At 30.6% G+C, this 24,558-nt stretch overlaps 3 protein-coding genes across 3 annotated transcripts; 2 read left to right on the top strand and 1 right to left on the bottom strand.

Moving 5' to 3' along the window:
* The first annotated feature begins 4,431 nt into the window (after positions 1-4,431).
* On the top strand, positions 4,432-5,952 carry LOC126678711 (uncharacterized). The gene has a single exon (XM_050373606.1). It carries the CDS (start codon positions 4,432-4,434, stop codon positions 5,950-5,952), a length of 1,521 nt encoding a protein of 506 aa, XP_050229563.1.
* A 9,898-nt stretch (positions 5,953-15,850) lies between these two features.
* Positions 15,851-18,584, top strand: LOC126676138 (methionine gamma-lyase). The gene is made up of 3 exons (XM_050370272.2): positions 15,851-16,339; positions 16,499-16,900; positions 17,914-18,584. The coding sequence occupies exons 1-3, from the start codon at positions 15,955-15,957 to the stop codon at positions 18,489-18,491; spliced, it is 1,365 nt and encodes a 454-aa protein (XP_050226229.1). The 5' UTR covers positions 15,851-15,954; the 3' UTR covers positions 18,492-18,584.
* A 3,274-nt stretch (positions 18,585-21,858) lies between these two features.
* LOC126679555 (cytochrome P450 78A3-like) lies at positions 21,859-24,558 on the bottom strand. Its single transcript, XM_050374606.2, has 2 exons — positions 23,467-24,558; positions 21,859-22,778 (listed from the first exon to the last, which is right to left on the bottom strand). Exons 1-2 carry the CDS (start codon positions 24,433-24,435, stop codon positions 22,134-22,136), a joined length of 1,614 nt encoding a protein of 537 aa, XP_050230563.1. The 5' UTR covers positions 24,436-24,558; the 3' UTR covers positions 21,859-22,133.

The following is a 24,558-nucleotide window of genomic DNA, read 5'->3' on the forward strand; positions in this document are numbered from 1 at the left end:
TGTTCTGAACGTGAAATTTGAATTTCAGTGATTATGGAGAATATCCATGGGGCCATTTGGTCTTCTATGTTTCCTTTTTAAAGTCTTTTTGCATCATCTGATTTGTATAAATGGCAGTGATCGGTTGGGTGTTACAGCAAATGATAACAAGATTAATTAGGTTTGGAATCTCTGATCTTGTTAACAATGGGACACTGGATAAAATCCAAATAATATTCCATACAATGAGTAGGGATATTTTAGTTTTGTTATGAAATAATTATCTGAAGTAAGCAAGCCTATGTGGTGTCTGTCGTGATTGTCGTTACCCTTTACCACTAATATTTACCAGCAAAAAGGGTGGGAAAGGATATGCTTAAGAATTGGACTTAAGTGGCAATATGTTTACTCAATTTTTAAGCAATGGACAATTAACATATAAATTAATTTTGTGGATAAATAAATACACGAATTTAATAATTATAAACAATTTGTTTCATTTTGACAAGTTGTCTTCTCAATTTGTGAGTTAATTATCTTCTCAATTGACAATTTACCACCATAACTTGTAAATTAATGTGTTAAAATGGTGTAATTGTTCATAATCACCAAGTTCATGTATTCATTTGCCCATAAAATCTATAAAATTAAGTTATATATTAATTGCTCATAATACTATTTGGTAGACTTACTCCTAATTGACTCCCATATTAAACCAAAATTCCTTTCCTATTTGAATTCATATGCTAAGTAAAACTTCCTTTCTGATTTGAATTTTACAAGGTATTTCTCCATACTCATTATAAAAACACTTCAGATAACGTCTATACACAAATTCAAATTACAATTAATATGCTTTAAAATTCAATTCTGACATAAGCATCAGAATGCTCATTGCATTGGACAACTACCGTCCGGCCAGCAGTCTCACGTTATTTTGCCTATTTTCACCCTTTAAGCTCCATCGATTATCTATAAATAAGACTGCTTTAATATGTATTTGATATTTATGCTTAAATACAATATACAACTAAACTCATCATACACTTTTTTTATGATTAGTCAATATTTTTTTGAGAGGTTAATCAATATTTATTAAATGAAACAACTTGTCAATTTAACTTTTACGAAAAAAATATGGCTGTGTGGTAAAATATAACTTACTATTAAATAAAAATACGAGGAGAAAAGAAAATATAATATTTTTCTAATTTTTTATATGACTAATTAATTTTGTAATAGATTAAATAATTTGTCAATTTAATCTTCCACAAGATAGATAGAACAAATAAACAATTGACGGATCAATCAACTTTCGATTAATATGAATTTTTTTTATTTAAATAAAAAAGAAGAAACAACTGGTACATTCAATTTATTTCAAGTTAAATTATTTCTTATTAAAAGTTTAAGACTATAAATACATGTTAGTATGCAACTTTTTGCAATATTTATTTTTCTTTTATAAATGATAATCCTTCGTTTGTTTTAATTGTTCATTTAGTAAAATGTATTTGTCTGTAATTACTTTTTTTTAATAGAGATAGAGATTACACTACTACTACTACAAACAAAGATACAAACAAATCTCTATATATATAGATACTACTCTTTATAAATATGTACAAATCCGTCATTCACGCCATCCACGCTGTTTACGTTGAATGTGTCACCAAGCTCGCCAATATGATGGAATGATACCATAGCCGCTGCTTCTGATGCTTCTCCAAATACCTTCAATAAATTTTCAATATGTGCTCCTTTTTGTTCACATGAGGAATAGAACCTTAGACCTTTAGGTCTTATGACTCACTCTTTAGCCAATTAAGCTAGAAGTCATTGGCGTCTGTAATTACTTGATTTTGTAGGATTTTGATATAACTTTAGCTATTATCTTCTATATTTATCTCTTCTTAATAAATAAGTATGAGTCAATTTACAATACATTTATTAACTAACAGGGTTATATTAGTATATATTCATATAATTTATGACAAAAACTCACTATCTTAATATGTATAATTTTGGCTAAATAGACGACTAAAAAAACGAAAAATATACAGAAGAATGTGTAACCTTAGGAGCTACTCAAGCCAGCTAATTGTGATTAATTTCCAAGAAACAATGCATAATATTGTGATGCCATTATTAAATTTCGTAAAATTCGTAACACTACATATGATTAACATGGAAAATTGGCATAATTAGTTAATTACTTAATATTTTTTAATGAGAATCGTGCTATGATGTTTTTTTATGAATTTCGTGCTATAATGTTGGCAATTACATATTAATTCTACCAATATTATTTAATCATGTCCACGTGATTTTTATTGATATACATATATTGCAATTCCATTATTTTGTTGACCGTGTAGATCGAAACTTCGGATGACTGTTCTTTTATCATATGACAAATTTAAACATTTAATCAATTTTTTTTTGTAATAATATAAAATTAGATGTTAACATAATACTATATTTTTCTTTAATTCAAGCAAGACTATAAGTATTTTTTTGGGTAGTCCATCCCGTTTTCAGGCTTCGCCCTGACTAATCCGGATCCGACCCGCATCACGCATCTGATATAGTGGGTGAGTCTGTCTGTGGAAATTTTCTGCATTTACAAGACAAGAACCCCGAAACCTTATTTAAGCGATAATAAGATGCTTACCCCTCTGTATGTGATCAGGCAGCCTTTCAATTAATTTTGGCATGAGAAAAATATGCATTGATTGTTATGCTTATGGATAAAAATATGTTCCCTATGATTGCATATATTTAGAAGTCTTGTTTATTATTGTGCTGACCGAGTGTATAACGTTTATTAAAATAAAATTAATTAATGATGGACAAACATTCAAACATCAATATAATAATTATGATCTAATTATAAAAAAAATCCAAATATTTGTGTTTATTTGCAATTTAAATTAATTTTTATAATACTGTTCCAATGTTAGTTTTTCGTTACAATTTATCCAATTTTTTTAATCAATTTAATTGTCCCAACTTGCAGTTCTAACTCAGCAATTAATTTTCACATCTTTAAAATTGAACTTATAATCTAAAAGAAATAAAAAAAAACATTATAATAAAATTTTAAATTACCTAGTGGTTGAAAAAAAAACAAATTAATAATGAATAAAAAAGTCAAATGAAATAATTTGTTGAGATGAAAGATTGAAAAAAAGAACAATTGAATAAATAAATAAAATTGCAATAAGATTGTCAAATAGAAATAGTATTACAAATGTTAAAAAATCTTATTTAGATTTCAAATACACATAAAAGTTTGAAGTGTTTTCATAGTAAGGCGTATAATTATATAAACAACGTGTTTCATGCTATCCTTGGATTGATATATCAAAATCAAAATAAGTTTTATGAAATTTTTTTTATGAATAAAATTATAATAAGAAGTCATAAGAAATAGCAAGCATCAAAAACTCTGAAATTTTCGCCCAAAAAAAGGACACACATGAAATTGCATACTAGAAGCTACTTATGTGTGGCCCACTGATGATGTGATGGCGTGAAATATCAAACTACTAACACATGAAACTCTAACAATCGATTACCAATCAATTAAAATTACTAAATAATGGAGATATTGATAAAATAAATTGACAAAATAAATCTATTAAGAGATAGTGACAAGATAAATCTAATATTGACAAAACATTAGGAGCACAAACTAATTTTTGGATATTGAAAAAAATCGCCAAAAATCAATTTGGGCTACAAAATGAAAAAAATTAAAAAGTTTAGGATTTTTTATAACGTTTTGAACATTAAACTAAATCGCTATAAAGTTGGAACGTTCAAATTTGTTTTTCTAAAAATTCATATATGTCTCCATTGTAAGTTTGCTTCTGTTATTTAGAGTTTAATTACGTCTAAACTGGATTTATTTCGGGTGATTCCTTACTCGGTGGAAGATTTTTATATTCATTGGACTTGCTTGGTTCCTTTTAGCATTCATAAAAAACTGATATGTGATGAACTGTTATGAATTATTTGATAAAGTTAAAATAGACAACTTTTTTTATTAGAAGCATATTTCGGTCTTAGAGGTGGTCTTCAATAATTTTATCAGAGTTGGGTTTGTTCATCGTTGTTTATTAGAGCACGTGTCAGTTGCTGATTTCATATTGCTTGCTTCACCTGGATTGCCACATCAGCAACACAAGCTTCTCATGTTTGTTATACAGCTGGCAATTAGTTACACAGCTATAGTGTGTTAGTTAGCTGTAGTATTCTGTTAGGAGCAGTTATGTTTCCTCTGCAAATGAGTAGCTATATAAACTGATTTGATTCATGTAACAAAACACTTTATTATCAATAAAGATTTGTTTTGTTTCTCTGAATTTAATATGGTATCAAAGCTTATATTGCTCTTCATCTTCTTCGTTTGATATTGCTTTGAAAAGCTTGTTCTTCTAGTTAACAATGGCGAATCAGTTTAATGCTTTTGCAAGGGCAGAGGAATTAATCTCTAGTCCATTCTTCGTTCATCCTGGTGAGAGTCCCTCGCTCGTTCTTGTTTCAAATTTGCTTACTGAAAGCAATTATCATTCCTGGTATATATCTATGAGAATGTCTTTGATTTCTAAGAATAAATATAAGTTTGTTGATGGATCTATTGTTCCTCCTCTACGCAATGATGAAATTTTTGCTGTTTGGGAAAGGTGTAATACCTTAGTTATGTTCTGGTTATATAGATCTGTTTCACAGACTATTGCTGATAGTGTATCTTGTATGGATAGTGCATTAGAAATCTGGAATGACTTGAAAGATCGTTTGTCTTTGGGAGATGCTTGTAGAATTGGAGATTTACAAGAAGAATTCTTTACATATAAGCAGAATACACTTAGTGTTAATGAGTATTTTACTCATCTGAAAACAATTTGGGATGAACTGAAGAGCCTTAGATCTTTACCTTTATGTACCTGTGAGCCTAAATGTTCTTGTGGTCTAATTGAGACAGTTGAGAAGAATACATCTAATGATCATGTGATAAGATTTGTAAAGGGATTGAATGACAGTTTTGGAACAATTAAAACACAAATCTTGATGATGAAACCATTACCAAAGATAAACAAAGCATTCTCCATGGCAGTTCAATTTGAAAGACAGTTGATAGGCTTTAGGGTCAAACCAACAGTTGATGCAAATGCTTTTATGGCCAAAGGTTTTTATGAAGCCAATTATGATGACTCTGGTTATGAGTCTAATGTCTGTTATGCTAGAGGGAGAGGCATTAATAGTTACAGATCTGGAAATGTTAGAGGAAGAGGTAATTACATGCCAATTCCAGCCTTGAAGCAGAAATTATGTTCATATTGTGGACTTACAAATCATACTATTGATTACTACTACAAGAAACATGGCTATCCTCCTGGATTTCAACCAAAATTCAGAGGAGAAAGTAGCTATGCAAACCAGATACAACTTGCTGAGCAACAATATCAAGATCCATCAGAAGAGCAAGCTGAAATTTACAGAGATGCACATAGAACAAACTTGCATGCACAGCAAGAAATGCATAACAATCAGATTTTTCCTTTCACCCCTGATCAGTATCAGAAAATCATGAGCCTCATACAACCTCAAGAAATTGAAACTGTAGCTCACATTAACTCTCTCTCAGCTACTTTTCAGCCCAACATAGAAGAACAAGGTACTATGCATACTTGTTACTTCTCTGCTAAAGGTTATAGAGATACATGGATCTTGGATACTGGTGCAACAGATCACATAATCTGCAATTTAAAGTTTTTTAAAACTTTTAAAGAAGTCTCAAATGTTCATGTCAAGCTTCCAACAGGACAATTGATTCCTGTTTCTCACATTGGTTCAGTTCAGCTAAATCCTAACCTGTTGTTATGCAATGTTCTTTTTGTGCCTCATTTCAACTTCAACTTGATCTCTGCAAGCAAGTTGACAGACAACAGGAAATTACTCTTATGATTTTTGTTTTATCCAGGATATGGATACATGGAAGAGGATTGGCTCAGCTGAAAAGAAGGAAGGTCTGTATCAAATGTGTCCAGCTACAGATTTTCATGCACAATGCAATCTTGCTTCTGCTGCTTCTAAAGACAATGGTGACTTGGACTTATGGCATTTTAGACTGGGACATTTGTCTCACAGGAGAATTCAAGGGTTACAGAAACTTGATTCTTCAATAAAAACATATGTAAATAAGATTTGTGATGTTTGTCACTTTGCCAAGCAAAGGAAATTATCTTTTCCTGTTAGTACTTCTATGACAGAATATTGCTTTGATTTACTTCATGCAGACATATGGGGTCCAGTTTCACAGGCATCTATTAATGGCTATAGATATTTTCTAACCTTGGTAGATGATCATTCCAGGTTCACATGGGTTTTTCTGCTGAGACATAAATCTGAGGCCAGAATTCATTTACAAAATTTTGTTACATTTGTTCTCACACAATTTAACAAAACTATTAAGGTCATCAGAACAGACAATAGAGGAGAATTTGAATGTCCATCATTTTATCAGCACCATGGAATTATTCACCAAAGGAGTTGTGTCTATACCCCAGAGCAAAATGGCACACTAGAGAGGAAGCATCAGCATATCCTCAATGTAGCTCGAGCCTTAAGGTTTCAATCTCACTTACCTCTCCATTTTTGGGCTCATTGTATTTTGCATGCTGTACATTTAATTAATAGGACACCATCTCCTGTCATAGATGAAAAAACTCCATTTTCTCTATTATACAATAAATCACCATCACTTGCACATCTCAAAGTTTTTGGCTGTCTATGCTTTGCTACAACCATCCTTGCACACAGAACTAAGTTTGACAAAAGAGCTTCTAAGTGCATTTTTTTAGGATACCCTGCTGCAACTAAAGGCTACATTCTATACTGTCTAGACAGTCACAAAATTTTAGTCTCTAGGAATGTTACATTCTATGAGACCAACTTTCTTTACTTAAAAGCCAACCAAGTTTCTTCTCCAGCAATACAATCTGAATCCTTTTTTGATTTAGATTGTCTGCTACCCAAAACACCATCACCACCAGTCACTTCTGCATCAATTAATCCATGGATTGCACCACCTAGCAGTCCATCAACACTTTCTAACCAAGAATTTCCCCCTCTAAGGAGATCAACTCGTGCTACTCATCTTCCTACCCATCTTAAAGACTTTATATGCACAATGCCTCCTTCCCTTACCAAACATACATCCTCTCCTCATGCTCTTTCTACTGTCTTATCATATGACAGACTCTCATCTGCTCACAAACACTACATATCTAGTATAGATACTTTAGTAGAGCCTAAGACTTACTATGCAGCAATTAAGCATGAGTGTTGGAGAGAGGCAATGACAGCAGAATTAGATGCACTACAAAGCAACCATACTTGGTTTTTAACAAACCTGCCAGAAGGAAAGAAACCAATTGGCTGCAAATGGGTGTATAAACTTAAATTCACTTCTTCTGGTCAAGTTGAGAGGTGTAAGGCACGATTGGTTGCAAAGGGGTACACTTAGCAAGAGGGGTTGGATTATTTAGATACCTTCTCTCCAGTGGCTAAAATGAGTACCATCAGGACATTACTGGCCGTTTCTGCAGTAAACAACTGGCATCTTCATCAACTTGATATCAACAATGCATTCTTGCATGGTGATCTCAATGAGGAAGTGTACATGTTACCTCCTCCTGGCTTTGTTACATCAGATTCCTCTCAAGTCTGCAAGCTGCAGAAATCTTTGTATGGGTTGAAGCAGGCCAGCAGACAGTGGAATGCAAAATTAATTGGGGCATTGCAATCCATTGGTTTTACTCAGGCACATTCTGATCCTTCTCTCCTAATCAAGCACAATGGTACTACTTTCATTGCTCTTTTAATCTATGTTGATGATGTTATACTTGCAAGCAACTCTACTTTAGAGATTGTTGTCATTAAGGATTATTTGCATACAACATTCAACATTAAAGATTTAGGAGTTTTGAAATATTTACTTGGCTTAGAAGTTGCAAGAACAAAAGCTGGTATTCATTTATCTCAAAGGAAATATACTCTAGATTTATTACAAGATTCTGGTTTTCTGGAATCAAAACCAGTACCAACTCCTATGCTTACTTCACAGAAACTGTCTAAAGATCCATCAGATACATTATCAGATAATTTAGATTACAGAAGATTAGTTGGCAAATTATTGTATCTATGTAATACAAGACCAGACATATCCTATGCAGTACAACAACTATCACAATTTCTGGATTGCCCTACATCAGCACATCTTCTAGCAGCTCACAGGGTCTTGAGGTATCTTAAAGGAGCACCTGGAAAAGGGTTGTTCTTCTCAGCCTCTTCCTCCCTTAAACTGTCAGCTTTTTCAGATGCAGACTGGGGTTCTTGTCCAGTCACTAGGAGATCTGTGTCAGGTTTTTGTGTTTTTCTTGGTACCTCCTTAATATCCTGGAAATCCAAGAAGCAGACAACTGTTTCCAGGTCCAGTTCTGAAGCAGAATATAGGTCTCTTGCATCTCTGACCTGTGAAATTCAATGGCTTGCATATCTCTTCACAGATTTGCACCAGAAGCTATCTTTTCCTGCCTCTTTATATTGTGACAGTCAATCTGCTATACAATTGGCTCACAATCCTGTGTTTCATGAGAGATCTAAACACATAGAGATTGACTGCCATGTCATAAGGGAAAAAATAAGCTCTGGTTTGATACACTTACTTCTTGTCTCAACTAGCAATCAACTTGCTGATTGCTTCACCAAGCCATTACCTCCACAGTCCTTCATACATGCTATGTCCAAGCTGAGCATTCTGGACATTTATGCTCTAGCTTGAGGGGGCGTATTAGAGCACGTGTCAGTTGCTGATTTCATATTGCTTGCTTCACCTGGATTGCCACATCAGCAACACAAGCTTCTCATGTTTGTTATACAGCTGGCAATTAGTTACACAGTTATAGTGTGTTAGTTAGCTGTAGTATTCTGTTAGGAGCAGTTATTTTTCCTCTGCAAATCAGTAGCTATATAAACTGATTTGATTCATGTAACAAAACACTTTTTGATCAATAAAAATTTGTTTTGTTTCTCTGAATTTAATATTGTTTTAATAGTTTTTTTTATTCTAGTTTCGATTGTACTAGTAATCCTGATTGTATACTTATTTTTGCGACGTTTTATATCTCCCACCACTAAATCACACCACCTAATTAACTTTGGACCATAAAGGACTAATATAGGCCACGAGTCAAATATTAGGAACATAAACAAATTTTTCCCCCTAAACAATTGATTGATTTATGTCATAAATATAGTAAGTTATTTAATACTATAATCTTCATATTAAATTATACCACAAATATTCTTAATTTTAAATAGATTAAGAATTTAAAGTAGATGTTTATACTATCAAAATTTTCTTAATTTATTATCTTTAAATACTCTTTACTGTGGTTTTTTTTTAAATTGTCACATAATTTTATTTTTTAAAAGAGAAAAAAAGTTTCCCTCACTTATTATTTAATTTAAAGTATATATATTATAAAAGACCATCAACTATATGTTATATTTCAAAAAGGATATTAACATTTAATTTTTGTGCATTTAACGTTGGTCACATCAGTAAATTGACATTAGTTTCCTTCAGGCTAGAGGCTACAGGCTACATGTAATCTTGTAGTGTAATAAACATTTACAATAAATAAAAAGTTTGTAATAAAGCGCCATCTTAAATTCTTATTAAAGTATCTCAATTCTCAATTATCATTACCAAACTCTTATATACTCTGTTATTCCAAACTCCTAACATATTATGTCTTCCAAACAACTTTAATTTGGCTATGGAACAAAAACAACATTAGGACTCTATCAATTTTCATAAACCAGAAGAGTTCATGGCTTTACAACAGCAAGCACATGCTTCGTGCTTTTATAAACAGTACAAACTAAATATAACAATAAATTTAGTTATTCATCAAAAGAAAAAAAAACGATAAATTTAGTTAAGGATAAATAATTATTACCAGATTATAGAAATCAGAAAAATGAGATATAAATCGAAATAACAGACAAATTTTAGAATATCATGCTTTCTTTTGAATCCGCTCTTTTTTAATCACTAGTGTCGCATTACGTGTTTCACACGTGACTCGTAGTATGACTGGTCAAAATATTATATGTATGTTTAGTTAATAATTATTTTTAGAATTATAAATTATATTTAAATATAAATTATCAAATACTTATTGATATAGTAGTTAATAATTATGAGTAGTCTATCTTATTTATAGAGAATATAAATTGAAAATATTAAATAATAATTAAATTAATAATTTATCAAAAATAATTTATCTTAATTAAATTCTAAATAATTAAATAACAATTAAAATAATAATTATTAATATTAACGTAGTCTATTTTAGTGAGTACTTTAAATAATTATCTCTACATAGTATTATAAGTAGTTTATTTTATTAGTACTCTAACTCCAATTAATTCTAATAATTATTTTAATATTTTTTAATTAATATTAAATTTTAAAAAGTAAAAAATACATTAATATAAATATGCATGTCCACTCCGTGCTTTTATATATAGTATAGATTATAGTAGCATATTTTAAGAATCTAGGTGTTTTTAAACGATATTGTCATTTTCATGAATTTTTAATTTATATGAGTTTTATTATTTTATTATTAAGATTAGAAAATAATTTTGCTGAACTTTTAATTTTTATTATTTTTTATCTTTTTAAAAATAGTTTATTATAAAATTACCATTAATGAAGAATTTTCATAAGTTTTTATTTAATGACAACTACGGGCCTGTTTGGTTCAGCTGTTTCTTATAGCTGGTGGCTGTTAGCTGTTGCTGATAGCTGTTAGCTGTTGGCTGGTAGCTGATAGCTGATAGACCATTAGTGTTTGGTGAGATTTAATTAGCTGTAGCTGTTTATATATAAAATGACCGTAAAGGGCATAATTTTTGTTTTTATATATTAAATTATGAATATATTATATCATATATTATTTAATAAAAGTATTAATAATTATTTTTTTATAAGAAGCAATATTTAATTTAAACTTATTTAGATATTTTTTTTTATAAATCTATAATAAATTTTTCAAAAAATTATTAAATTATATTTATTTTAATATAAATAAAATAATTTTATATACTTTATAAATGATTAGAGTATTTAAAAATAATTTAAATAATTTTATATATAAAAAAAGAATATATTCTAGTAAGGGTAATTTTGTCTAAATAATGAAACAGCTATCAGCTGTTGGCAAAAAGCTCCAAAATGGAGCTTTTCAAACAGCAGCTGTTGGAGGTTCAAAAAGCTCCAAAAAGCTCTGAAAAATTTCTCACCAAACACTTTGGTGGAGCTTTTTGAAAAGCAAAAGCCAAAAACTCCACCAAAAAGCTGAACCAAACACCCCCTACGTAACTGACCCATTATGACAAGTTCTTAATTTATATGAGCTACTTTTTAATTGTTAATTATAAAATTATCATTATGAATATCCTTGAATTTTTAAATGAGAATAAATTATATCCATTTGGAGATATATCGTTTTAAAAATGGAAATGCTAGTTTTTGTAACTTTTTTTAACTCTATTTAAATAAAAAATTTGTGATTTTTTTGTTAAAGGCTAAAACTTCCATTAGTAATAATAAAAATTACATGTATGGTTCCTTAACAAAATGAATAAACTATTCTAAAAAGAATAATAAAAGCATAAAAATTCAGTCATCGAATAGAGATAAACTAATCACCATGAATCAACCAAGTACATCATAAAACACATAATATATAAAGTCAAAATAATTAGATTTAAAAATTAAATTTAGTTAAAAGACAATATCAAATTATAAATTTAAATAATTACAACAAAAAAAGCTATAAATTTAAAATCTAAGACATAATAATCAAGTTGAAAAAATCTAAATTTGTAGGTTAACCTTCCAAGTAGATAATTTTTCGCAAGAACTTCATCTTTAAAGAAAAAAATACTCCATAAAAAAAATAAACTCATAAAAAATAGGTAAGCTCAAAATGAAAAAACAACAACAATAAACTTAATTATATAATAATACCATTTATTTTATGAAATTTATAGGGAATTTTGAGTGCCATGAGGGGATTTTTGATTAAAAATTGGCCAAAAACCACCTCTTCAAAGAAAAGGCTATCAGGATTTGTGAAAAGAGAAGAAGAGAGTAGACCTGTTCATGGGTCGGAAAAAGGGACCGAGCTCGGGCCGGGCCCAACAAGCTATATAATTTTTTTATACAAGCCCAAATTTGGCACGAGCTCGTTTCGAGCTTTACATTTCTTACCCAAATTCAACGCTAATACTATACTTTTGCGAGGTCGAGCCAGCTGGATTGATTGGGCTTATATATAAACTACACAAAAATAAAAGCTTGAACCTGCCATAAAATAGCGCGCCTTTTACGGGCTCAGGCTTGGGCCAGACTTGGGATGAAAAATTATTGTCCAAGCCCGGCCCTAAACACCGGGCTTGGGTGGATACCTAAGCCCATAAACGGGTCTAATTGAGAGAGAAAGGTGTCTTTATGATTTTATAGCATTTATATTATCAAAACTCCGTTAGTTTTTTTTAGTTTAACCATTAAATAATGTCAAATTTATACGTCTTGTGTTAGTTATAGCCAAATCTTGCAAAATAGCTAGATTTAGCCAATTTTGCAATATTTTGTTTCTTTTTCAGCCATTTTTGAATAGAACCGGAATTATTGTCCCTATGTCATCCATGTCACTTCCAGCTCGGCAAAATTAACTGATATGACAACATCTCAAAGCACTAATCCAAATTAACCAAATTAAAAAGTAAACGAAGTAAAACTAAATCCAACTACTAAATCAAATCAATTATTAATTAATTACTATCATTTTTAGTGAATAATTACTATCATATTTTAATTATCTCAATATTATAATATCAAAAAAACTTTACCGCCACATTCCAACCTTGCCGTCTTTTTTTACGACTCCAACGTATATTTAGAATAAATAATATTTATTAATAAATGATAATATACACAAAATTTTATTAAATTTAAATAATTATTTAAAAATTATTTTTTTGAAAATCCATTCCTCTTCTCATGACGAACCCGAGTGGGTTTATCACGAGGAAGACGAACCAGGTCATCCTTCTCATTTTCCTCATTGAGAAAGACGAACCCAGGCCGTCTTCCTCAGCGAGGAAGACGAACGGATTTTTTTTTTAAAAAAAATTAATTAAAAGTGACTTTAAAAAATTATTTAAATCTAATAAAATTAATGAAAATTTGAGGTATATTAATTTATTAATTAGGAAATAATATTTATTTTAAATATATGTCGGAGTCAAAAAAAGACGGGGTGGTCGAAGGAGTGTGGCAGTGATTGTTTATATATTATAATATTAAAATAATTAAAATATGAATTTTAGTAATTAATCAATAATTGATTTGATTAATTGAATTTGGTTTTACTTAGTATACTATTTGATTTGGTTAAATTGAGTTAGTGGTTTGGGATGTTGTTGTTGAGTTGACATGGATAACATAGGGGTAATAATTTCGGTTTGATTTAGTAATTGCTGAAAAAACAAAATACTATAAAATTGGCTAAATCTGATAATTTTGAAAAGTTTGGCTATAATTGACATAAGACGTAATAGTTTTGTATTCTTTGGTGATTAAGCCTTTTTTTATATTAAATTTGGTGTAAGTTCTGTTTGATGAATGAAATATTATCAGCTTAAATGCATCCAAAATCATCAACTTTCGCGTGTTTTTGGTATTGAACATAATTTTTTAATTTTTATATATTTAACGTAAACTTTTAAATTTTTTGCAATTAAGACCATGGTTGTGTTTTCTTTGGAAAGTGATGTCGTTTTACACCCAAACGGTGTTGTTTTACATAAAAAACGGTGCCGTTTTACATCCAAACATGAATTTTATTGCAAAAAATCTGAAAGTTCATGTTAAATATGTCCAAATTAAAAGATTATGCTAAATATTAAAAACACGCGAAAATTTATGATTTTTACTGCATTTAAGCCGGTAATATAGTAAAAAGCATAGCTTATATTATAAATAATTTATATTAATATAATTGTTGAAATTAATTAATTGCAATTAAGAGTTTATTAAGAATTTAAAAAATTACGTATAATAGTTACGCGATGTGTAAGTATACTTAATTTTTAAAGAGAATATGGTGGGAGACTAGGAGTGGTCAATAAATAAAGAGAAATTGAGAGTCATTTTTTATTTATTTATTATAATCGTTAGATATGTCGCAATTTTTTTTCGGTTAGCATTGGACTATCAACTCTATTATCAACATGTTCATATTTAAGCTGTTTTAAAATATTAAATAAAATTTTGAAATTTAGATATTATGGGAGGTTGATATTGACTCAAGCCTTTGATTTCAGTTTATTTATCATGAAGAGGTTAGTGTTTATTTTTTTATTTGAAATCATGAGTTGCATGTTTAATTTGAGTGGCATTTTGGATTATGAAGTTTTAAGTTTGGCTTTGAATTGTTTTTGACCAAATGATTATACGCTTATCCTATCCGTTTTTTTATATGTAGTATATATATAATTTATTATTTATAATATAAAATGAAGAATTTTATTTTTTCAATCTAAAAAATAAGATCTTAAATGAATGAAGAATTTTAAAATTAACCAACTCTTATAACCCTTTTTCTGGAATAATTGAGGAGGGAAGTGTGTTTGCGGGAGGATTTAAACTCACAGACAGTTTATTATCCAGCGTTTATATAATTTGAATTATAGTTTATTGGTATACCAACTCTTTTAACCTTTCATCATAAATAATGAATTTAAGAGGAAATTATATAGTTTATCATAAATCACATGGAATTTACAAAAATAAATAAAAAAATTACGTTTGCAAAAACACCATTTAACTTTTTAAAGAAACACGTTAGAAATTTAATATTTTTAAAATATCATATTCACTTCGGCTATTATACATGCAACTCATTGTAATCATGGTCATTAATATATATAATATATATATATATATATATATATATATATATATATATATATATATATATATATATATATATATAAGTGTGTTAAACTAGTTGGAAGATTCAAAAACTGTAGCTATATCTCAACTCCGACCATATAAAAGTAACCACACTTCCTAAAATTTAAAAAGTTAATGGATAGTAATAGATTTTATTTAATTAGTAATATAATAAAAAAAATATGTATATAGTATCTTATATTAATACACATTAAATTATAATAATTTATAAAATATCATAAATTAAAAATATACTAAAACAATACTGAAATTAAATTTACATTATTCTAAAAGTATACGTGTTAAAATTAACATATATACATAAATTAATTAAAAACATGCTCACGCAATATTTTATCGATAATTTATTAATAATATATTAGATTTAAACTAAAAATATAAATATAAAAATATAATTATATTTTCTAACAATAACATTAAAATATACTAAATTATACCAATAGTCAACTCAGACGCGTGTTCTTATATTTTTTTTAAAATTTCTAATATTATTAGTATAATTTTTCAAGTCAACTTGGTATTTTTAAAATAAATAAAATCAACATCTATTTTTTAAAGATGTTGTAAATATAAATATTTTTGTAAAACCCCCTAAACTTAATTCATTAGAATCCATAAATTTCAAACTACAACTAATTTTTTTAATTTTTGTTTTATCACTTATACCCTTTCCATGAAAAACTATACCTACAAATATTTCCTAATATTAAATAGATTACTAATGTGAAGGTTTATACGGTCCGCATGTTCTATATATAGCCTTTGGTACCCTTATCAATCTTTCCAAACCAAATACATCTCTGTTTCCTTCGAAATCTTACTCTTTCATTCATTCTTAATCAATTCATATGGCTCAGACCACACCCCATAGCCTTCTTTTAGCCGGAAAAAAGAGAGCTGCTGGCCAAGATGACTTCGACGGTGGTGATGATTTTATTGTTTCCAAGAAATCAATGTTGTCACCTGGACTTGCTTACGGTGAGGATCCTGCCGCCGCATTAGCAGCCTCACGACACGAGTTTGGTGAGCACGGCGGTGTTAACATGTCCATCGAAGCATCTGCCACCTTCACTGTCATGGAGCCTGAAACCATGCGTCGTATGTTTACCGGCGAACTTGGGCCTGATCGTGACTTCTTTATTTACAGCCGTCACTTTAATCCTACTGTGTTGAATCTTGGCCGTCAGATGGCTGCCCTTGAAGGCACCGAGGCTGCTTATTGCACCGCTAGCGGTAATAACTTATAATCTGAACACTAATTTTAATTTAGGTTAACTTTGATCGAACTCTAAATTTTAACATTAGTACGATCGGATCTTATTTAAAAAAAGAATGAACAGTTTAATTTTTTTAATAAATTAAAAATATTAATTATGTTAAAATTTTGAACAGGTATGTCTGCGATATCATCGGTGTTGTTACAGATTTGCAGCAGTGGAGGACACGTGGTGGCTTCTAGGACATTGTATGGAGGGACACATGCATTACTAAGTCATTTCTTACCAAAAGCATGCAACATAACGACAACGTTTGTTGATATTGGAGATATCGAGATGGTGAAAGACGCCATTGTTGAAGGGAAGACTAAGGTTTTGTTCTTTGAGTCTATTTCTAACCCTACACTTGCAGTTGCCAACGTCCCTGAACTCAGTAGGGTTGCTCATGACAAAGGTGTGCCTGTCGTTGTCGACAATACTTTTGCTCCGATGGTCCTTTCTCCGGCACGGTTAGGTGCTGACGTTGTTGTCCATAGCATCACCAAATTTATTAGCGGAGGAGCTGACATCATTGCAGGTTGGTTTTTCATTAATGCCTTGTCAGTGAGATAATTAATTACGGTATCAGATTGTTTAATCTTATTTCATCAATAGTTTGAATCTTTTTTCTTTAATTAAAAGTAAAGATTCCATGACTTATTAGCAAATTGGGAAGGTATACGGAAGTTAATAATGAAAGATGACGGAGTCATTTTGGTCGTATATAGTATATTAATTTGTTTTTGTTTAATGATCAGATTTTAATTTTTTTCACTAAAAAGTTTTATTTAATTTCAAATTAAATGTTACCTACGTGGTAATCATTGCTAAATTATTTTAATAATATCGTATGATCAAAAGTAAATATAAAAAAAAGTTAAGTGAGCCATGAAGATAAAATTAGGACAGAAATTAGATAAAGATTAATATTTAGTGACGACAAATAAATTATCATACGATCAAGATAAGATATTATAAAAATCAGGATTCTCAAAATTAATTACTAAAAATGGCGAGTAATAAAAGAAAGATGGGGTGTGGCAATTAATTTAATGTAAACATAATCAAATCATGATATGAATATAAATCTTATCTTTTTGCATATAAGAACCGTCTTTGGACCGTAAGCTGATTATGATGTGGATAATCATATGAGTGCACCAATTAGTACTAGAAAATTGTGTAGATTATGATGAGATTAGGCTTCACTACAATGATACAAATCAAAACAAAATTGATAGGTGGAGAGATATGTGAGTGAAACTTTTACTTTTCAGAGTTGCCATATTCGTTGAATGATGATGCTTTTTTGGAGAACATTCACATTTTTAGATATATGCACTTATAATGTTTTGTGGCCTAAATACCTACCGATAAGATGTTAAAGATCTCACACATGACATGTGTTTCTGAGTCTGATGTCTCCTTTTTTGTATTTGTCCCTTTTTGACGTCTCATATTAATCTGTTCCTTGCTGGGTGTCCATTTCAGCTCTTTGCTCTTAGTCCGTATTGAGCCCATTTTCTTATGTTTAATTGTACTTGTGATCAGGTGCTGTTTGTGGCTCAGCAAGCCTAGTGAACTCAATGATGGATCTGCACCAAGGGACTCTGATGCTTCTCGGGCCGACAATGAATCCCAAGGTTGCCTTTGATTTATCTGGAAGAATTCCTCACTTGGGGCTAAGAATGAAAGAACACTGCCACAGAGCAATGGTTTACGCTACGAGAATGAAAAAACTTGGGCTTAAAGTCATATACCCAGGCCTCGAAGACCATCCAGATCACCTGCTTTTGAAGTCCATGGGCAATAAGGAATATGGGTTCGGTGCACTTCTTTGCCTTGACATGGAAACAGAGGAAAAGGCTAACCGGTTGATGAACCACTTGCAGAACTACACCCAGTTTGGGTTTATGGCGGTTAGCCTGGGGTACTATGAGACGTTGATGTCGGTGTCTGGGAGTAGTACCAGCAGTGAAATGAATGCTGAGGAGAAGGAACTTGCTGGGATTTCACCTGGTTTGATCAGGATGTCGGTTGGGTATTTGGGTACTTTGGAGCAGAAATGGGCTCAGTTTGAGAAGGCCCTTTCAAGAATGCAAGACTCTGGATTCGTCTTTAACAAATAATCAACTTTTATGTGTATATGCAAACTCTTGCAATGCCAATTCTTGTTGCTGTTGCAGTAATAAATTTACTAGCAATATCTTGTTTACTTTTAATTGCTTCTCTCTTTTCTTTTAAAATCTAAACATTTCATCATAGAAAGCAAATATACATGAATTACTTATTAATCAGGTAAACAAAACACCTTGCGCCAAGCAGTACTATTGAATCTAGACATGTATGTGGACCGGGCTGAAGCCGGATTTAATTGGACTTGATGTTTTTAATGCGAGACCAAGTATGATTCTAGGCCTGGTTTGAACTTTATATTTACCATTCAAGCTTGTATACATGCTTGAACCAAATGTAAAAGAAATTCCCTTTATACAAAATAAAACGAAAACAAATAAACATATTTTTCTTAAATTTTTTCCTGATAATGATCTCTATCAAATCTATACTTCCATGACAAGCAGCCCCATCGCCAGGTTTATTTTTCAAGGAAGAACAGATCCTCGAATCTGTTTAATTCTTTTTTTTTATCAAGGGAAGAACAATATCTGTTTTTCAACTTTTTTTAAGTTTATTAATTTTTTTAATAAAATTTTATTAGTTAATAAATTGTTATGATTTATTTAAATATTTTTAAAGTTAAACGACTTGTTTGTATTTTTATAAATAGAAAAAAATATGACATAATCCTTTTATTTCGTTGTTTTTAATGTTTTCATTTTTACATTAATTAAATTGTCAATTTTTTTAATTTTAGAGTAGATGTGAAACATAAAAATTCAGAAAAGGGTATAATTGACTTTCTTCCTACGTCAGAATATAAATAAAAAAAAGTTTTAATATGAGTGATTTTTAAATAATTAGGCCTATTAAATATTACTAGAGAATTAGATGTCGCCTCGGCCAACCAATCTATAAATGTTGGAATTTAGAAATACAAGCTCAGGACACATATTATAATTGGAATGGCCAATATGAAAATCACACAAATGATTAGATTAGGATTTTTGTTTAACAATTCCTGAGGTCAAATTTATGTCAAGGAGAATGTAAATATTCACATGTATACGAATGCGTTTAACTTTAACCATGATTTAATAACTAATACTCGAACATATATGAACTAGATTGGAACACCTCATTCATATAACGAGTATAGCACAAACACCTCAAAATCCGGCTCGACTCGATTCATTTACAGTCCTATCCGCCCCCACTTAGCGACAACTAGTCCATGTTAGCGTATTAATGTAGCTCATCTTTTTTGTCTCTATGATTATTGGGGAAATATTAAGATGCACATCTTGGACAGATATTTATCATTATATGGCTTAGTTATATGAATCAATACCAACCATCCATAATCGCACGGGGAAATCTACACCATAAATGATCTGTCGAAAATCACATCTATGATATGATCTCTAAAAAACAAGAACACACGCTTGAATCTTCATGGAGATTTTGGTTACGGCCTTGGTAGAGACATAGGCATAAGGGGATGTGTCAATGATAACACTGCACATCTTCACAAAATCTACCCAATTGAATGCCCGGTCATTTGTAAGAACACTAGCTCATAATGGCTTCGTGTCTTGTCTATTATCAAAAAATTTGTCCAAATTGTATTATTTTGGAAGTTTGTAATAACACATATTTAAAAGATTTCTTTGTAGCTACGTAATGAGATTTGAATTAAGATATGGACATTAACTTTACCAGAAATTTAATTATTCAAGTAATCATAGAGCAGACATTATAGCAGGATCATACAGAATCTATGTAAAGGAGCTTTCACTTTAGTATCGTCAATGTCTTTTCTTCCCACGTGTGGGTCACATGCTTTTGACTGCTTCTGCGTCATTTCTGTTTAATCTAGGTCAAAAAGACGTAAGTTTTGTCTTTGTAATGTAATGGTTCAAAAATAAGGCTAAAATCCATCTCTCTGTCATTTCTATTTTAACCGTTTGATTAAAGCACTATTAAGTAAGCAATTAATAAATATACAAAGTGAAAACTGCTTTCCTTAGGACGAGCTTTTAGGGCAAAGTAGAAAGAGCTTATTTATTCGTCGACTCATTTATTATTGAGAATATCTTAAAAACACAATAAAAATTACAAAAAGACAAAAATTACCACCATATTAAATGAGGCCAAATGTGATATATCTTTTAGGAATCATAAATTTCTTAATATAATATATCTGTATTTATTCTATTTTTCACCTTGAATTGGTCAAAATATTCAGAATTTCTTATTTTACGGAGAGGGTTAGATCCATTGATTCGAGGTCTGTTCAATTTGGAACGGAGAAAGTATTTTTTTAATTAAATTAAACCCATCAAATTACAGTCTGATTTCGTAACGGGTCTATATATATACACTATTATGTTTGACATTTATAATATCATGTTACATTAGCTTTAAAATAAATATAAAATACTTAACAAATTATATAGACAAAATTTAAACATCATAATATATTTAATAAATCAGTTATAACTGTGAATAGGTTAATTTATTTTGCCTATATATATAGTATATATCAATTATGAGGCATGTTGGGTCCAGCAAAAAGGTTGAAGCGTGCAGATGTTCCCTTGCTTAGACATGTTTTTGTCATGAAAATTAATTCGTCAGTGCATCCACCAAATCAATAATCCTAGATATACTATGTTTTCATCATATTTAATGCAATTGAAGCCTAATTAACAATTAAGCACTTACGATTGATCTAAGTTGGTACGTGTCTGGTTCTTCTGCATTGCTTTTCCCCACTGGCTAGTTTTTTTTTTGGTGTGCAGCATTTTTTTATGTCACTAGTCACTACTACACAGAATATTTCGAAGTATAAAAAATTTATAACTGTTTAAATCTTAAAATAACTATTAGCAACCGATAAATTATAGTAATTTAATTGGCATGTGCGCTAGGCAATTTATATAAAATTGTGGAATTTTTTTTCACAAATTTTAATTCTTTTCCCTTTTTAATGATTAGAAAATAAAATAACCATCAGCAGTGTAATTGTGTTCGGAAACTAATCACTAAAATATATGTTATTTTTACATTTTGTAATACAACAACCCTAAATCTTAAATTTAAAAATGTATGTATTTCTACTATTAGATTGTCATTATTGGTGTGACCGTCCAATATAACCTTAATTATATAATAATCGCGCAACAATTCAAAGTTGGATCTAGTCTATCGATCATTCAACAATTTAAACTTTTATATATCATTTCTTTTAATTGAGATCTAGTCTTTCTATGGTCTTATGATTTTATATCTTTTAAGCTTAACAATAATTGATCTAAAATAAGATCGAACAACTATATCAGTTTGAAAAAAAAATAAAAATTTCACCTTACATCATTCATTGAAACTAAATGTTTATATATTTACAATTTTTACATATACTCCCATAGATATAATGATATAGGCCATCTTTGATTGACAATATATAAAAAGCAGTAACCAGATGATCAAACGGTTAAAATAGAAAAATTAAAATAAAATAATTTGGTAGTGTTGTAATCAGCTATTAAATTTTGTCTTATAGTTCTAATAGCTCACAGTCTCACACCAATTACTAAATCAAACATGCCCAAATTAGTAATGTGTATTAACTAATTGTGCTAGATATAGTATTAGACTGAACCTCTTCTAGGGTATACTCTCACACTAAGCGGGTTTGCCATTTCACAAGAAAGCCTTAGCCTTTCGGACAGATCCACCGGGTCATGATCTGATTTAACCCACTCAAACTCATGCAACAACGTCCCCACCCAGAAACAAACAGTCGCCATACCCAATGCCTTTCCGGGGCAAGTTCTCCTACCCGACCCGAATGGAGCAAGTCTTAAGTCAGACCCCAAGACAGAAATCTCCATGTCAACTCCACCAGCTTCACTAGTACTGCTGTTCCGTACAAATCTTTCTGGCCAGAACCTGAGTGGGTCCACCCAAACTTGCGGGTCCCTTGTTATGGCCCACATGTTAACCATCGCTGTGGTCCCCTCAGGCACTTCATATCCATCAATAGTAGTGTCTGTTATGGCCAAGCGGGCCCATGAAAGAAGTGGGCCAGGTGGATGAAGTCTGAGAGTTTCCTTGACAACTGCTTGCAAGTAAATCATCAATTGTACATCTGATTCTTTCAACGGCCTTGATCTTCCCGCGACTTGGTCAAGTTCAAAATGAACTTTTGATTGAATGTCAGGGTGGAATACCATTCTTGCAAGTATCCACTCTATTAGAACTGCTACGGTATCTGTTCCTCTAAAAATCATCTCCTGCATTTAATAGAAATGGAAAATAAATTTATAATTTATCATATCTCAAAAAAGAAAAACCAAATTTTTAAATACCATGCAAAAAAAATTACGAGGAAAAAAACATTCAGGTCCTTGAATTTATAGGACATACATATATAAATTAAACCTAAAGCAAATATAATAAAAAATATAAATTTATAAAAATTGGCTTATTATATACATCTGATCCACAAGTTTAAGAACCAAAACGACTTTTTATTAAAAAGAAAAAAGGGTCAAACTATTTTTTAAATTCAAATTTATGCATCATTTATTTAATTATGACCATATCTTTTAATTTTTATAATTGTGTTCAATTTAAAAAGTGTTGTTATAATTACGTCCAAAATTTTAATTTTTATAAATATGAATTTTTACGTCTTTTATCAATTGCGATCAAACTTTCATAAATAATTATTTTTAGAAGTTATTAGACAATAATTTTTAAAAATTTGATCATAATTGATAAAAAAAAAGTTTAAATTTTAAAAATAAAATTTCGATATTATTGCAATAAAACTTTTTAAATAGAATATAATTGTAAAATTAAAAGTTTTGTTGTAATTGATAAAAAAATCCAATAATTTAGATTTAAAAACTGATTTTGCAAAAGCAAAAAGACAATTAATTAACATGCATAAAATATTAAAACAGTTAAGTAAGTTACCCAAAGGACAGCAACCATATCCTGATCTGATAACTTGTCCTGTCCTTGAAGAGAGAGTAAAACATCAACAAAATCTTGTTTTCTTTGGCTGTTCAGCTGACCATGATCAGCTCTGTGTTCTTTAATAATCCGATTAACAAAACGGTTAACTTTAGGAACTAATCTTCCACACCTGAACCGGATCTTTTGTAGGTCAAAACTTGCAATCCAAGGAAGATGATCAGACCAATTGAGCTTCCCTAGCAGATCATAACCTTCCTCAACAAGGCCTCCGAGTTCTTCCGTTTCACTATTGGATGAACCCAGTTCATATTTACGACCAAATACAGAGCACATCATGTTGTTAAGTGAAGCACTCTTTAGTACATCTCTGACTTGAAAATCTCCTTTATGACATGCAATGAGTGACACCATTTGAGAACCAATATCTGACCTCTGTGACTCCGTTGAGCTGATTTGTTTAGGGCAAAAAAGATGAGTAGCTGCAATTCTTCTTAGGGTTCGCCAATAAACACCAAACGGAGCGAACCCGATTGCTCTATTAAACATAAGTCCGTAAGCAGATTCTTTGACTGGACGATCTGCAAACACAGAACTGTTTAATATTTCTTTAGCTACGTCAGGATTACACGTCACAATAACCTTAGTTTCTCCGAGGCTAAACGCCATGAGTCTTTTAGCTTTGAACTGGTTAGCCTTGGCTGCTATTTTGTGGTGGGCTAAGTTGGTCATTAGGTTCATGCTGCCAAGAAGCGGTAAGCCTCGGGGACCAGGAATTTGTTTGGATTTACATTTACGTGTTTCTTTGAGCCAGTACTTACCCCAAGCAGGGCCACCAGGATGAGCCCAGTAGCACAAAGCCATGGCTAGCCAAACCATGCAAATGAAAAAAGTAATGAAAAGGGTATTTTGAGATTTGCATTGGGAGAGAAGAGCTAAACACCATAAGCTATCAACCTGTGTTTCCATGGGGGAGTACTAAAAAGAGAAACTGGAAGAGAATGCTTGCGTAAGAGAAGCTTTCCTTTTTTGGATACAACTAAGAATTGGAAGAAGGGATTAATTATATAGAGAGAAATCTATGGGTGGTGG

Source organism: Mercurialis annua, linkage group LG4 (assembly GCF_937616625.2).
Source record: "Mercurialis annua linkage group LG4, ddMerAnnu1.2, whole genome shotgun sequence".
Classification (NCBI taxonomy): Eukaryota; Viridiplantae; Streptophyta; class Magnoliopsida; order Malpighiales; family Euphorbiaceae; genus Mercurialis; species Mercurialis annua.